At 37.4% G+C, this 15,682-nt stretch overlaps 1 protein-coding gene across 1 annotated transcript in view; it reads left to right on the top strand.

The window, feature by feature from the left end:
* Positions 1-15,682, top strand: part of MSH4 (mutS homolog 4) — a 100,170-nt gene that overhangs the window by 78,919 nt on the left and 5,569 nt on the right. The window contains exons 16-18 of the mRNA XM_007447366.1: positions 2,837-2,955; positions 4,246-4,374; positions 15,191-15,365. Coding sequence (XP_007447428.1) covers positions 2,837-2,955; positions 4,246-4,374; positions 15,191-15,365 — 423 coding nt within the window. The remainder of the gene's footprint in view (positions 1-2,836; positions 2,956-4,245; positions 4,375-15,190; positions 15,366-15,682) is intronic.

Below are 15,682 nucleotides of genomic sequence, written 5' to 3'. Positions count from 1 at the left end.
AGATGACATGATACTATACATAGAGCATCCTAAAGATGCCACCAGAAAACGACTAGAGCTAATCAATGAATTTGGTAAAGTAGCAGGATACAAAATTAATGCAGAGAAATCTCTGGCATTCCTATACACTGATGAAAAATCTGAAAGTGAAATCAACAAAACACTCCCATTTACCATTGCAGCAAAAAGAATAAAATATCTAGGAATAAACCTCCCTAAGGAGACAAAAGACATGTATGCAGAAAATTGTAAGGCACTGATGAGAGAAATTAAAGATGATACAAATAGATGGAGAGATATACCATGTTCTTGGATAGGAAGAATCAATACTGTGAAAATGACTCTACTTCCCAAAGCAATCTATGGATTCAATGCAATCCCTATCAAACTACCACTGGCATTTTTCACAGAACTAGAACAAAAAATTTCAGAATTTATATGGAAACACAAAAGACCCTGAATAGCCAAAGTAATCTTGAGAACGAAAAACGGAGCTGGAGGAATCAGGCTCCCTGACTTCAGCCTATTCTGCAAAGCTACAGTAATCAAGACAGTATGGTACTGGCATAAAAACAGAAATATAGATCAATGGAATAGGATAGAAAGCCCAGAGATAAACTCATGCACATATGGTCACCTTATCTTTGATAAAGGAGGCAGGAATGTACAGTGGAGAAAGGACAGCCTCTTCAATAAGTGGTGCTAGGAAAACTGGACAGGTACATGTAAAAGTATGAGTTTAGAACACTCCCTAACACGATACACAAAAATAAGCTCAAAATGGATTAAAGACCTAAATGTAAGGCCAGAAACTATCAAACTCTTAGAGGAAAACATAGGCAGAACACTCTGACATAAATCACAGCAAGATCCTTTTTGACCCACCATCTAGAGAGATGGAAATAAAAATAAAAATAAACAAATGGGACCTAATGAAACTTCAAAGCTTTTGCACAGCAAAGGAAACCGTAAACAAGACCAAAAGACAACCCTGAGAATTGGAGAAAATATTTGCAAATGAATCAATAGACAAAGGATTAATCTCCAAAATTTACAAGCAGCTCATGCAGCTCAATAACAAAAAAACAAACAACCCAATCCAAAAATGGGCAGAAGACCTAAATAGACATTTCTCCAAAGAAGATATACAGAGTGCCAACAAGCACATGAAAGAATGTTCAACATCATTAATCATTAGAGAAATGCAATTCAAAACTACAATGAGATATCATCTCACACCAGTCAGAATGGCCATCATCAAAAAATCTAGAAACAGTAAATGCTGGAGAGGGTGTGGAGAAAAGGGAACACTCTTGCACTGCTGGTGGGAATGTAGGTTGATACAGCCACTATGGAGAACAGTATGGAGGTTCCTTAAAAAACTACAAATAGAACTACCATATGACCCAGCAATCCCACTACTGGGCATATACCTTGAGAAAACCATAATTCAAAAAGAGTCATGTACCAAAATGTTCATTGCAGCCCTATTTACAATAGCCAGGAGATGGAAACAACCTAAGTGTCCATCATCGGATGAATGGATAAGGAAGATGTGGCACATATATACAATGGAATATTACTCGGCCATAAAAAGAAAGGAAATTGGGGCTTCCCTGGTGGCACAGTGGTTGAGAGTCCGCCTGCCAATGTAAGGGGCGCGGGTTCGTGCCCCGGTCCAGGAAGATCCCACATGCCGCAGAGCGGCTGGGCCTGTGAGCCATGGCCGCTGAGCCTGCGCATCCGGAGACTGTGCTGAGCAACGGGAGAGGCCACAACAGTGAAAGCCTGTGTACCGCAAAAAAAAAAAAAAAAAAGAAACGATATTGAGTTATTTCTAGTGAGGTGGATGGACCTAGAGTCTGTCATACAGAGTGAAGTAAGTCAGAAAGAGAAAGACAAATACCATATGCTAAGACATATATATGGAATCTAAGAAAAAAAAATGTCATGAGGAACCTAGGAAGACAGGAATAAAGACACAGACCTACTAGAGAATGGACTTGAGGATATGGGGAGGGGAAAGGGTAAGCTGTGACAGAGTGAGAGAGTGGCATGGAGATATATACACTACCAAACGTAAAATAGCTAGTGGGAAGCAGCCTCATTGCACAGGGAGATCAGCTTGGTGCTTTGTGACCACCTAGAGGGGTGGGATAGGGAGGGTGGGAGGGAGGGAGACGCAAGAGGGAAGAGATATGGGAACATATGTATATGTATAAGTGATTCACTTTGTTATAAAGCAGAAACTAACACACTGCTGTAAAGCAATTATGCTCCAATAATGATGTAAAAAATAAATAAATAAGAAATAAAGATCAGCTGTTAACCTTAAAAAACAAAATTAAGTGTTTTGCATTCATTCTAATTGTGGGTATTTCTGTACTCTGCTAATAACAGATATTTCCTAATATATCTTTCTATAATGATTTTATCAACTTGAGCTTCATAACGATTTCCTTCAGATTTACATATTTTGAGTATTCTTTATCATCTAAATATATAAAATTTTTATCAAGTTTATAACAAATCTTTTAATATACTTGAATATATATTATCTATTTTCAACTTCCAAATAACTGTACAATAGGTAGGGTAAGTATTTCCATTTTTTATGTGAGGAAGATGAAGCTGGGAGAATTAAGTGCTGTCCAAGGTTGTACAGTAAATGACAGAGCTGGGGCCACATCTTCTAGTTCCATACCCAGTGATCTTTCCACCACATTAATTCTTAGACAGGCTAGTAAATAATCTGAGTTGGTGGAAAGTGCAAAATGTTAGTAGTACTTATGTTTTATAAAAGCATCTCAGTTTACTTTGACCTTATATTTTATAGGATCATATGTTCCAGCAGAATATGCTTCCTTTAGAATTGCTGAACAGATTTTTACAAGAATAAGTACTGATGATGATATTGAAACAAATTCATCAACATTTATGAAGGAAATGAAAGAGGTACCCAAGCTCAACTTTTATTCTGTTAAAAGCATATTGAAGTCTCCTGTTAATGGTCAGTTATAACATAATAAAGTATTCTTATACTAAAGTATGCAGATGTGTTTATACTCCTCTACAAGAGCCAGAGGGCAGTCAAAGACAGCTTCCTAATTTCTGTCTTATGTGGAAATGGAACCAAATGTTTTAATGAAAAATACAGCTTTAAAGAAAAAGCTAGTATTATTGAGTAATAAAAATGCACATTCATGTTTTTGTGTGAAATATATAAAAGACTTCAGAAAACAATGACCTATTCAGGAACATTTTGCATAGTACCTATAGTATCTATTGTTCCTGTTAGGCTTGATTTTAAAATAAAAGATCACTGTGTTAAAAGGCTTTTAAAAATCATCCTCTTCTGTGCTGTTGTAGAATTTTCACTTCCTCTAACAAAGTACGTATCATCACCTATTTTTGATCTGAGCAAATGTCAAGTGAGCTTGAAGGGCTAAAGGAATTCAGTATAGCTCTTGGGCTATCTTTAGTAGGTAGGAGTTATTGGATCACTATGCACATAACTTATTTTCCTTATATAGCGGGAGAATAAAGTTATTTGCCCACAGTATATGATATTTATATAATTATTTAGTATGTGTTGACTATATATGGGAGAATATAGCAATATACTAGGTGTTTGAGGTATATTTTTAAGTGGTCCTAGCTCTCAAGAAGCTTAGTCCTATGGAAAGGTAAAATGGCCATGAAGGTTACTACTGTGTCATGACATACGTCTTTATCGGGCATGGGTTTAAGTTTCTTTAATTGGGAATCAATAGACTTGGATCCTTTTCCCTAAATTTTTCTTTTCATTTTTACTGGCTATAGAGATGGTAAAATAAATTTGAGAAATAGTTCTGAGCGTTTTATGACAATTGATTAATCGTTTGTAGAGAAGAAAATGACCATCTTTGTGCTTTATTTAAACATTAATTCATTGGTTTATTTCACTGTATCTGAAATATCAATATTTTAGATAATGTTTATTTACCCTGTTGTCTCATACACATATGCATATGACTATTTATGTACACTCCAAAAATGTATTCTGTTAATACATTTATTCTATTGGAGTTACTAGTAATGAGATTTTTAGAAAGAAAAACAATGCGTTAGTTTCTGCTCAGCAGGATTTCTCTGTAAAAATATATTTCAAATGAACTAATTATGAGACTGGATTTTTCCTCATATTTTCCTATAATAGTGACAGCTGTTTGGTCACAATGAATAATACTGAGATTATATTTTCAGATAGCATATATTCTACATAATGCTAATGACAAGTCACTCATATTAATTGATGAACTTGGCAGAGGTACTAATACAGAAGAAGGTATTGGCATTTGTTACGCTGTTTGTGAATATCTGCTGAGCTTAAAGGTATTCTTCTCTATTTATTTTAAGTACATTAATTTTGAGCCCTTTTTTAAAATTTCTTTTATTGAACGAAAGATTGTTAAAATTGTACAGTGGCTTATAATTTTCAAAAGTTTCACCCAGATAATTTCATATAATCCTATAATAACCCATTTTCTTTTTTCCCCTGCCCATATATTGCCTCTGCCTCCTTCCCTCTCCCCACTGGTAGCCACTAGTTTGTTCTCTATATCTGTGAGTCTGTTTCTTTTTGTTTTATTCACTTTGTGTTGTAGTTTTAGATTCTACATATAAGTGATACCATACAGTATTTGTCTTTCTCTGTCTGACTTATTTCACTTAGCATTATGCCCTCCAAGTCCATCCATGTTGCTGCAAATGGCAAAATGTCATTCTTTTTTCAGACATGGGAAACAAACTTAAGGTTACCAAGGAAAAGTGGGGAGGGGTAAACTAGGGATTAACAGATACTACTGTATACAAAATAGATAACAAGGACCTACCGTAGCATGGGGAACTATATTTAATATCTTGCAATAACCTATAATGGAAAAGAATCTGAAAAATTATATATATATATATATATATATATATATATTCTTTTGCTGTACATCTGAAACATTGTAAATCAACTATACTTCAATTAAAAATTTTTTCATTCTTATTAATGACTGAGTAGTTTTCCACTGTGTGTGTATGTGTGATATATATATATATACCACATCTTCTTTATCCACATATCTGTTTTTATAAATTTATTTATTTTATTTTATTTATTTTGTTTTTGGCTGCATTGGGTCTTTGTTGCTTCGCGTTGGCTTTTCTCTGCTTGCAGTGAGCGGGGGCTACTTTTGGTTGTGGTACACGGGCTTCTCATTGCGGTGGCTTCCCTTGTTGGGAGATGGGCTCTAGGTGTGTGGGCTTCAGTAGTTGTGGCACATATGCTCAGTAGTTGTGGCCCACAGGCTCTAGGGTGCAGGCTCAGTAGTTGTGGTGCACGAGCTTAGTTGCTCCATGGCATGTGGGATCTTCCTGGACCAGGGCTTGAACCCGTGTCTCCTGCATTGGCCGGTGGATTCTTTTTTTTTTTTTTTTTTTTTCCTTGCGTTATGTGGGCCTCTCACTGTTGTGGCCTCTCCCATTTGCGGAGCACAGGCTCCGGACGCGCAGGCTCAGTGGCCATGGCTCACGGGCCCAGCCGCTCCGCGGCATGTGGGATCCTCCCGAAACGGGGCACGAACCCGCGTCTCCTGCATCGGCAGGCGGACTCTCAAGCACTGCGCCACCAGGGAAGCCCGGCCGGTGGATTCTTAACCACTGCGCCACCAGGGAAGCCCTCCATATACCTGTTGATGGACACTTAGGTTGCTTCCATACCTTGGCTATTGTAAATAATGTGTTGAGTCCTTTTTTGATGTATCCTTTATAAATTCATCACAATTGGATTTTACAGGCACCTACAAAATGGCTCATTAAACAATTTTAGTTAATAAAAATATACCATAGCATTTATATTTTCTTCATTTCTGATGGAAGCAAGAACAGTTAATATGATAGTCATGATGTACGAAAGGAAAGGAGGAAATCAAGAAATAAAAATAATGTCAAAACTAGTCACTTGGCTTTAATTTAATCAAATTAAATAGCAAAACATGAAAACATTTCAATAATTGACTCTGTGTGTAATAACATTGACTGTGATGTCACAACATGAAGTAAACTATGTATCTGAAGTCACTTTATGGAAAATCTACTTAGCTGAGATTTCACTTCTTTAAAGGAAATGTTTTTTCATAAATCAACTATGTTAAACAAACTATGACTTTTGCTCTATTATTAAGGTAACTTATAAAATATCTTTTTAGATAATCACTCAAAATATATACTGGTATGAAAAAACTTAAATGAAAATATTTTTCTATATTTAAAGTACCTTAAAATATCCCTAAGATGAGGTTCTATACCTTAAATAAGAGTCCACAGTGATTTATTATATATAGAATGAGAAAAACTTTTTTCTTTTTTTTTTCTTTTTTTAAAATATTTTTCATGTTTTTTTTTTGAGAAAAATCTTATTTTATACTTAAAGAAGGATATTTGATGAATCAGAACTAATGTTAATAGATAATATTAGTCTTTGTAATTCTGAATCTATTTCAGTTGATAAGAATTTCTCATATAAATAAGATGCATATATTACTTATTGGGATTAAAAGCTAATTAGTAACAGTTATTGCTAAATTTTATATGTCAGCTTGACTGGTCTATGGAGTACCCAGACATTTGGTCAAACATTTTCTGGGTGTGTCTGTGAGGGTGTTTCTGAATGAGATTAGAATTTGAATTGGTAGAATGAGTAAAGCAGATTGTCCTTTCTAATGTGGGTGAGCCTTAGCCAGTCACTTTTGAGTGGGGCCCAGTTCAAGGCCTGAATAGAATGAGAAGATTGACCCCTTGGAGTAGGAGTAAACTCCTGCCTGACTACCTTCAGTCTTGAACATCGGTTCTTTCCTGCCTTTAGTCTGGAACTGAAACATCAGCTTTTTCTGGGTCTTGAGCATGCTAACATTTAGACTAGAACTACACCGTTGACCCTCCTGGTTCTCAGGCCTTTGGATTTGAGGTGGAACTACATCATTAGCTTTCCTGAGTCTGCAGCTTGATGATTGCAGATTTGGGGACTTGTCAGTCTCCATAATCATGTGAGCCAATTCCTTATAATAAATCTTTCTCTTTCTCTCTACAGACAGACAGAGACACAGACACACACCCTCGTACACACGCACACAAATATATCCTGTTAATTTGGTTTCTCTGGAGAACCCTGACTAATACAGATTTTAATATCAAGAGTGGTTCTAGGGGAACAGAATTTTAAGGATGAATGTTTTGAGTTAGTTCTGGAGTTTCTAGAATTGATTTTCAAAGCTAATTAGATTTAAAGATACTGATGACTCTATTTCCAGTAGTAAAGAAAGCACTGGTAGTCCATAGTGTGATCTAGCAATAGAAATATGCAAGATATCACCATTGGATATTCTTTTTTTTTAATTTTTAAATAATTAATTTACTAATTAATTTATTTTTGGCTGCATTGGGTCTTTGTTGCTGCACACAGGCTTTCTCTAGTTGCAGCAAGTGGGGGCTACTCTTCACTGTGGTGTGCGGGCTTCTTATTGCGGTGGCGTCTCTTGTTGCAGAGCACGGGCTTTAGGCGCGCAGGCTTCAGTAGTTGTGGCACGCAGGCTCGGTAGTTGTGGCTCACGGGCTCTAGAGCACAAGCTTAGTAGTTGTGGTGCACAGGCTTAGTTGCTTCGTGGCATGTGGGATCTTCCTGGACCAGGGCTCGAACCCGTGTCGCCTGCATTGGCAGGTGGATTCTTAACTACTGTGCCGCCACGAAAGTCCCACCATTGGATATTCTTAATCAACCACTTATAAGAAGCAAGTAGCTGGGTAACTGTGTATATGATACTTTCAAACGTTTTTGGCAAACTAACAAATATAATGAGATTGGCTGGTTGCTTCTAATTTGCTGAACAAAGTGGGGAAAGAAAAGATGAGTTCAGGAATTCAAATTCCTGAGTAAATCCTGCCTAAATGACCTGAAAGCTTCTATGTATGTCCTGAAGGAGACTCTTATCTCCTATAGCCTGAGGTTACTGAAAATCAAACCCAGGGTCTCATTCTTTGGCTGAATTACAATGCAAGTTGAACTCCCAGCCACATAGTAGCGACTCTATTTTTAAAGTCAAAACATTGATTGGGAAGGAATGGGATCCTGAAGGTTGGAATGGAGACATGTGGGAAGACTCTAATAAAGCTGGGGACATTGAACCTCTAAGTTCTAATGAGTCTTCTTTGCCAGTGGAAGAGGCTTCTCTACCCTCAGTGTGAGTAGCATCCCCAGCCCATATGAGGGGATTAAGTCTGCTTTGTCTGAAGAAACTGTAATGACTTCCCCTAAGGCAGTAGCCATGTAAAACAATGCTAATTCTCCTCAGGATCCACCCTTACCATCCTTCTATGCTTCTAAGCTATAAATAGACTCAGATCCCAGCAGGCCCGTAAAGGTGAGGTATGAATTGTGGTCCATGAGGAGGTACACTACACTTCGAAAGAACTACTTGAGTTTTCTAATAAATGCAGATAGAAATCTGGGGAACATGTATGGAACTGAATATTAAGGATGTGGGATAATGATGGAAGGAACATGAAGTTGGATAAGGCCAAATTTATTGATATGTACTCACTAAGCAGAGGTTTTGAATTTCATGTTGCAGCTGAGGATGTTTGGTTCATTAGTTGAAACATGAACCAAAATGTAGCCCATAGTGAGTGACTTGCAAATGCTGTATCTGCCTTGGTTTAAAGGAAAAGATTCAGAGGATTAGGGAGATTGGAATGTTATGGATTTGTCATTTAAGACCTACTCACCTACTCTGCAAGGGTCCAGAAGACATACCTTTCACCGTGACTGTGAGAAATAAATTTGTGAGGAGAGCCCCAACATCCTTAAAGAGCTCTGTGATCACTCTTCTCTGTAGGTCATATCTTACAGTGGAAACTGCAGTCACTGAATTGGGAAACCTAAATACAGTGGGAGTAATTGGATCTTGCCATAGCAGGATGTACCAACGGATGGTACTCTACTACCAAAGGCAAGGCAGGCGTGGTTACCAAAACAGACAGCAGAGTCCAAGCAGCAATCAGAATAGTCTTGACTTGGGCAGTCATATGGCATTGGCTAGTTGATTGTGGTGTCCCTAGAAGTGAAATAGAAAGGAAGCTTATTAAACTCTTACATGATCTGTATAAGCAGAAAAGTTTTAGGTCAGGTGAACAAAAGTCTATCCTGAACCGTAAAAAAGAGAGTCAGGGCCCCTCAGCCAGTTTCTAGATCTGAGCCAGTTTACAGATCTAGAAGTTCTTAAATGAAGGGGAAGCCAGGTCCCCAGGAGGAGGGGCTCTGGTATACTCCAAAAATGTATTATGTTAATTTTTCGCCCAGCCTTCTCCAAAGGGACCTACAGCCTTTTACCAGGGTAACTGTGCATTGGGGAAAGAGGAAATAATCAGGCTTTTTGAGGGCTACTAGACACTGGCTCTGAACTGACTCTAATTACAGAGACCCAAAACATCACTGTGGTTTGCCAGTCAGGGTTGGGCTTATGGAAGTCAGATGATCAATGGAATTTTAGCTCAGGTCTATCTTACAGTGAGCCCGATGGGTATGCAACCCATCTTGTGATTATTTTCCCAGTTCTAGAATGTATAATTGGGATATGTGTATTCAGCAGCTGGAAAAATCCCCACATTGGTTCCCTGACCTGTGGAGTGAGGACTGTTATGGTAGGAGAGAGCAAATGGAAGCCACTAGAACTGTTTCTTGGTAGGAAAATAGTAACGCAAAGCAGTACCCCATTCCTAGAGAGATTGGAGACATTAGTGCCACCATCAAGGACTTGAAAGTTGCAGGGGTGGTGATTCCCATCACATTCCCATTTAACTCGTCTATTTTGCCTGTGCAGAGGACAGATGGACCTTGGAGAATGACAATGAATAATTGTAACCTTAACCAGGTGGTGACTGCAATTGCAGCTGTTTGTACCAGATGAGATTTCATTGCTTGAGCATATTAACATATCCTGTGGTACCTGGTATGTGGCTAATTGATCTAGCCAATGCATTTTTCTCCATACCTGTCAATAAAGATCACCAGAAGCAGTTTGCTTTCAGCTGGCAAGGTCAGCAGTACCCCTTCACTGTCCAACTTCAGGGGTATATCAGCTCTCCAACTCCGTCATAATCTAGTTTGTAAGGATCTTGATTACTTTCCTTTCGACAGGATATCACACTGGTCCATTACATTGATAACATTATGCTGATTGGACCTAGTGAGAACAAAGTAGCAACTACTGTAGACTTATTGGTAAGACATCTGTGTTTCAGAAAGGGGAGATAAATCCAACAAGAGTACAGGGGCCTAAAGACATGTACTCTGAAAACTTAGAAGATGATGAAAGAAATTGAAGACAACACAAACAGATGGAAAGATATACCCTGTTCTGGGATTGGATGAATCAATATTGTTAAAATGACTGTACTCCAAGGCAATCTACAGATTCAGTGCAATCCCTATCAAATTACCAATAGCATTTTTTACATAAGTAGAAAAAACAATTTCTTAATTTGTATGGAAACACAAAAGACCCCAAATAGCCAAAGTAATCTTGAGAAAGGAGAACGAAGCTGGAGGAATCAACCTTCCTGACTTTGGACTATACTACAAAGCTACAGTAATTAAAACAGTATGGTACTGGCACAAAACTCAATCAATGGAACAGGATAGAAAGCCCAGAAATAAACCCATGCACCTATGGTCAAGTAATCTATGACAAAAGAGGCAAGAATATATAATGGAGAAAAGACAGTCTCTTCAGTAAGTGGTACTGGGAAAATTGGACAGCTACATGTAAAAGAATGAAATTGGACCATTCTCTAACACCATACTCAAAAGTAAACTCAAAATGGATTAAAGACATAAATGTAAGACTATAAAACTCCTAGAGGAAAATATAGGCAGAATACTCTCTGACATAAATTGCAGCAATATCTTTTTGGATCTGTCTCCTAGAGTAATAGAAATAAAACCAAAAATAAACAAATGGGACCTAATTAAATTTAAAAGCTTTTGCACAGCAAAGGAAATCATAAACAAAACAAAAAGACAATCTACAGAATGGGAGAAAATATTTGCAAATGATGCTACATACAAGGGCTTAATTTCCAAAATATACAAACAGCTCATACAGCTTAATATCAAAAAAACAAACAACCCAATCAAAAAACGGGCAGATCTAAATAGACACTTCCCCAAAGAAGACATATAGATGGCCAACAAGCACCTATGAAAAGATGCTCAGTATCGCCAATTATTAGAGAAATGCAAATCAAAACTACAATGAGATATTACCTCTCACCAGTCAGAATGGCCATCATTAAAAAGTCTACAAATAATAAATGCTAGAGAGGGTGTGGAGAAAAAGGAACCCTACTACACTGTTGGTGGGAATATAAATTGGTGTGACCACTCTGGAGAACAGTATGGAGGTTCCTAAAAAAAACAAAAATTGAGCTACTGTATGATCCACCCAATCCCACTCCTGGGCATATATCCAGAGAAAACTATAATTTGAAAAGATACATGCACCCCAGTATTCATAGCAGCACTATATACAATAGCCAAGGCATGGGAGCAACCTAAATGTCCATAGACAGATGAATGGCTAGAGAAGATGTGGTATACACACACACACACACACACACACACACACACACACACACACACACACACACACAGTGGAATACTACTCAACCATAAAAAAGAATGAAATAATGCCATTTGCAGCAACATAGATGGACCTAGAGATTATCATATTAAGTGAAGTAAGTTAGAGAAAGACAAGTATCATATAATATCATTCACATGTGGAATCTAAAAAAAAATGATACAAATGAACTTATTTACAAAACAGAAATAGACTCACAGACATAGAAAACAAACTTATGGTTACCAAAGGGGTAGCAGGGGTTGGGGGAGACATAAATCAGTTTAGGATTAACATATATATGCTACTGTATATAAAATAGGTAAACAACAAGGACCTCCTGCATAGCATAGGGAAGTATACTCAATATCATATAATAACCTATAATAGAAAACAATCTGGAAAAGAATATACATATATGTATAACTCAGTCACTTTGCTATACAGTTAAAACTAACACAATATTGTAAATTAACTATACTTCAATTTTTTTAAAATGTAAAAAAGGGAAAAAGTATAGGGGCCTTCTACCTCAGTGAAATTTCCAGGAGTCCAGTGACATGGGGCATGTTGAGTTATCCCTTCTAAGGTGAAATATAAGTTGTTACACCTGGCCCGTCCTACAGCTAAAAAGAGGCAAAATACATTGTTGGCTTCTTTGGATTTTAGAAGCAACCTATTTCTCATTTGGATATGTTACTCCAGCCCATTTACCAAGTGACCTGAATACTGCTAGTTTTGCATGGGGCTCAGAGCGGGAGAAGGCTTTGCAACAGGTTCAGCCTTGCAAGCTGCTTTGCTACTTAGGCCATATGATCAAGCAGGTCCAATAGCGTTTGAAGTATCAGTGACAGATAAGAGATGCTATTTGGCCCCTTTGGCAGGCCCTTTGTAGGTGAATTGTAGCACAGGGCATTAGGATTTTGGAGCAAAGCCCAAAGCCCTGCCATCCTCTCTAGATAACTACTGTCCTTTTGAGAAACAGCTCATGGCCTGCTACTGTGCCTTAGTAGAGACACAATGATTAACCATGGGCCACCAAGTTATCATGTGATCTGAGCTGCCCATCATGAGCTGGGTGTTATCTGATCCACCACCCATAACGTTGGGCATGCACAGCAGCACTCCATCATCAAATGGAAGGGGTATATACATGATTGGGTCTGAGAAGTCCCTGAAGGCACAAGTAAGTTACATGAAGGCATGGCCCAAGTACTCATGGTCCCCACTCCTACTAAACTACTTTCTTTCACCTTGTACCTGTGGCCTTATAGAGAGTTGACAGGGGAAGAGAAGACTTACCTTGTTTACAGATCATTTTGTATGATATTCAGGTGCTACCCAAAAGTGGACAGCTCTAGCCCTATAGTCCCTTTATAGTCCCTGAAGGACAGTGGTGTAGGAAAATTGTCTGATTAGGCAGAACTTGAAACATTGTGCCTGGCTGTTATTTTGCTTGTGAGGAGAAATGGCCGGTTATGTGATTATATATCAATTCATAGGCTGTGGCCAATGGTCTGGCTGAGACTTGGAAGGAACATTTTTGGAAAATTGGTGACAAGGATGTTTGGGGAAGAGGGATGTGGATAAATCTCTCTGAATAAGCAAAAAAATGTAAATCTATTTGTGTCCCATGTGAATACTTACCAAAGAGTGGCCTCAGGAGAGGAGGATTTTAATAATCAAGTGGATAGGATGACCTGTTCTTGGATATCAGTCGGCCTCTTTCCTCAGCCACCCCTGCCATCACCCACGGGGCTCATGAACAGAGTGGCCATGGTAGCATGGATTGAGGTTGTATATGGGCTCAGCAACAGATTTCCACTCACCATGGCCAACCTGGCCACAGCCATCCCTGAGTGCCCAGTCTGCACTGAGCCTCTGATACAGCACCATTCCCCAAGATGATTAGCCAGCTGCCTGGTGGCAGGTTGATTATGTTGGACCACTTCCATCATGAAAAGGGCAGCAACTTGTTCTTACTGGACTAGATACTTACTGTGGATACAGAGTTGCCTTCCCTGCATATGTGGCTTCTGCAAAAACTACCACCCATGAACTTAACAGAATGCTTTATCCACCATCACAGTATTCCACACAGAATAGCAGAATTGCTTCTGATTAAGGAACTCACTTCATAACAAATGCAATGCAGCAATGGGCCCGTGTTCATGGAATTCACTTGTCTTATCATGTTCCCCACCATCCTGAAGCAGCTGGCTTGATAGTAAAAATATAATTATTGCTACTTACTTTTAAGGAGCCTAATTTCTAACCTAGTATCTTTAGTGCCTAGCACAATCTTTGCAATATAAAGGTCCTGAATAATTATTTGTTAAATTGAATTAACCTGAAATAGAGTTTACAGAGTTACTAGAATAGATTGATTTGATATATAAAATTTGAGGAAGTTACTGTTATTATGAACATGGTCTCTAGCTTCTAAATATTGATAGTTTACTGGGTTTCTAAATATTTTCCTGTTGCTTTGTAAATTTGGTTTGTTTTATACCACCTTTTGGTTTGTTTAGTAGTTTTTGAGATTTATTATTTTTCTGTCATATACAAAACCATTCCTCCCTCTGCTACCCCCTTTCCATAGTTGATAGCCATTTGCCAGTCAGATATTTTCTTTTTAATGTCTTAATATTTAAAATTTCCACTAATCACCTATTTAGTTTCTCACTTGTATCTTAAAACATAACGAGTTAGAGTCATATCTCCTCCTGCTTCAGTAACTCTGGGCAAGAAGCCACTGTGCTGGTCAGAATTCACTTGAACCGCCTCCATCAAAATCACCTAAAGTACTTAGGGAAAATGCAGTTCCCTGGGGCCCTAAATTACACTGCTGATTGTTAGAATGTGAGGGGGATAAACACCAAGAATTTGCAACTTTAACAAGCTCTCCAGGGGATTACTAAAGTTTAAGAATCATTGTACTAAGCAGTGTCCTCAACCTTTTTTCCCCTTAAGTACCTATCCCAAACACAATGCAAATATAAAAGCAAAAACCTTTGCAATTTCAAATACCTAAGACAATCCATTGATTTCACTTTCCCAAAACTACTTATATGGAAGGAAGCTAGTTTTAAAGTAAAGGTTTTTAAAAGTTGAGGGAAATATTATGATTTCATTTGTGGATTACTTCTCTAATAAATGATTACCTCAGTTAGTAGCTTTATTTCTGGTAAACTTCATCCTTTCAATATCTTCAGGTTTCTTTTTTTAGGATTTTTGCATTTGTTCTCTTTCTCATAGCGTAACATACGTGTGTGTGTAATCATAACAAATATTTTTTCTTCACTGAATATAAAATTTCAAAACATTTTAAGATGAATTGACCATGTTAGCCTCAAAGTTCATCAGTTTCATTTCTACATTTCTACTAAGCTACTTAGAAGGTTAAACTAAAAATTTATGTTTAAATAGTTAAAACAAAATTTTTTAGTTCATTTAAAAATACTGATATTCATTGTTGTATATTCTAGGCATTTACACTGTTCGCTACACATTTCCTGGAACTATGCCATATAGGTGTTCTATATCCTAATGTAGAAAACGTGCATTTTGAAGTTCAACATGTAAAGAACACCTCAAGAAATAAAGAAGCAATCTTGTATACCTACAAACTTTCTAAGGGACTTACAGAAGAAAAAAATTATGGTATTGCATATAGAAATTATATATGTACACTGAAACACTACATATTCTTGTAAGACAAACTTTCTTCTCTTTACTTGACTGTCAGTCTAAGCAACTTTCCTTCTCATTCTTTTGAGTGCTTGTATGATCTAAGACTGTATTTTCTATGTCAAACTCACATTTTATATATATTAAGCTTATTTTAAAACATATTAACAGTAACTATGTAGAATTACAATACATGAAGGTCCCAGAAGTATAGTTTCTATCCTTAGAAAAATGTAGTTTATATTTGCAAGTTATATAATGAATTGAAAATTATGTATTTCTTAGACACT

Source organism: Lipotes vexillifer, unplaced genomic scaffold (genome assembly GCF_000442215.2).
Source record: "Lipotes vexillifer unplaced genomic scaffold, Lipotes_vexillifer_v1.1 scaffold762, whole genome shotgun sequence".
NCBI lineage: Eukaryota > Metazoa > Chordata > Mammalia > Artiodactyla > Lipotidae > Lipotes > Lipotes vexillifer.
Note: the sequence above shows the minus strand (reverse complement) of the source record. Positions and strands in the feature narration are given on the sequence as shown.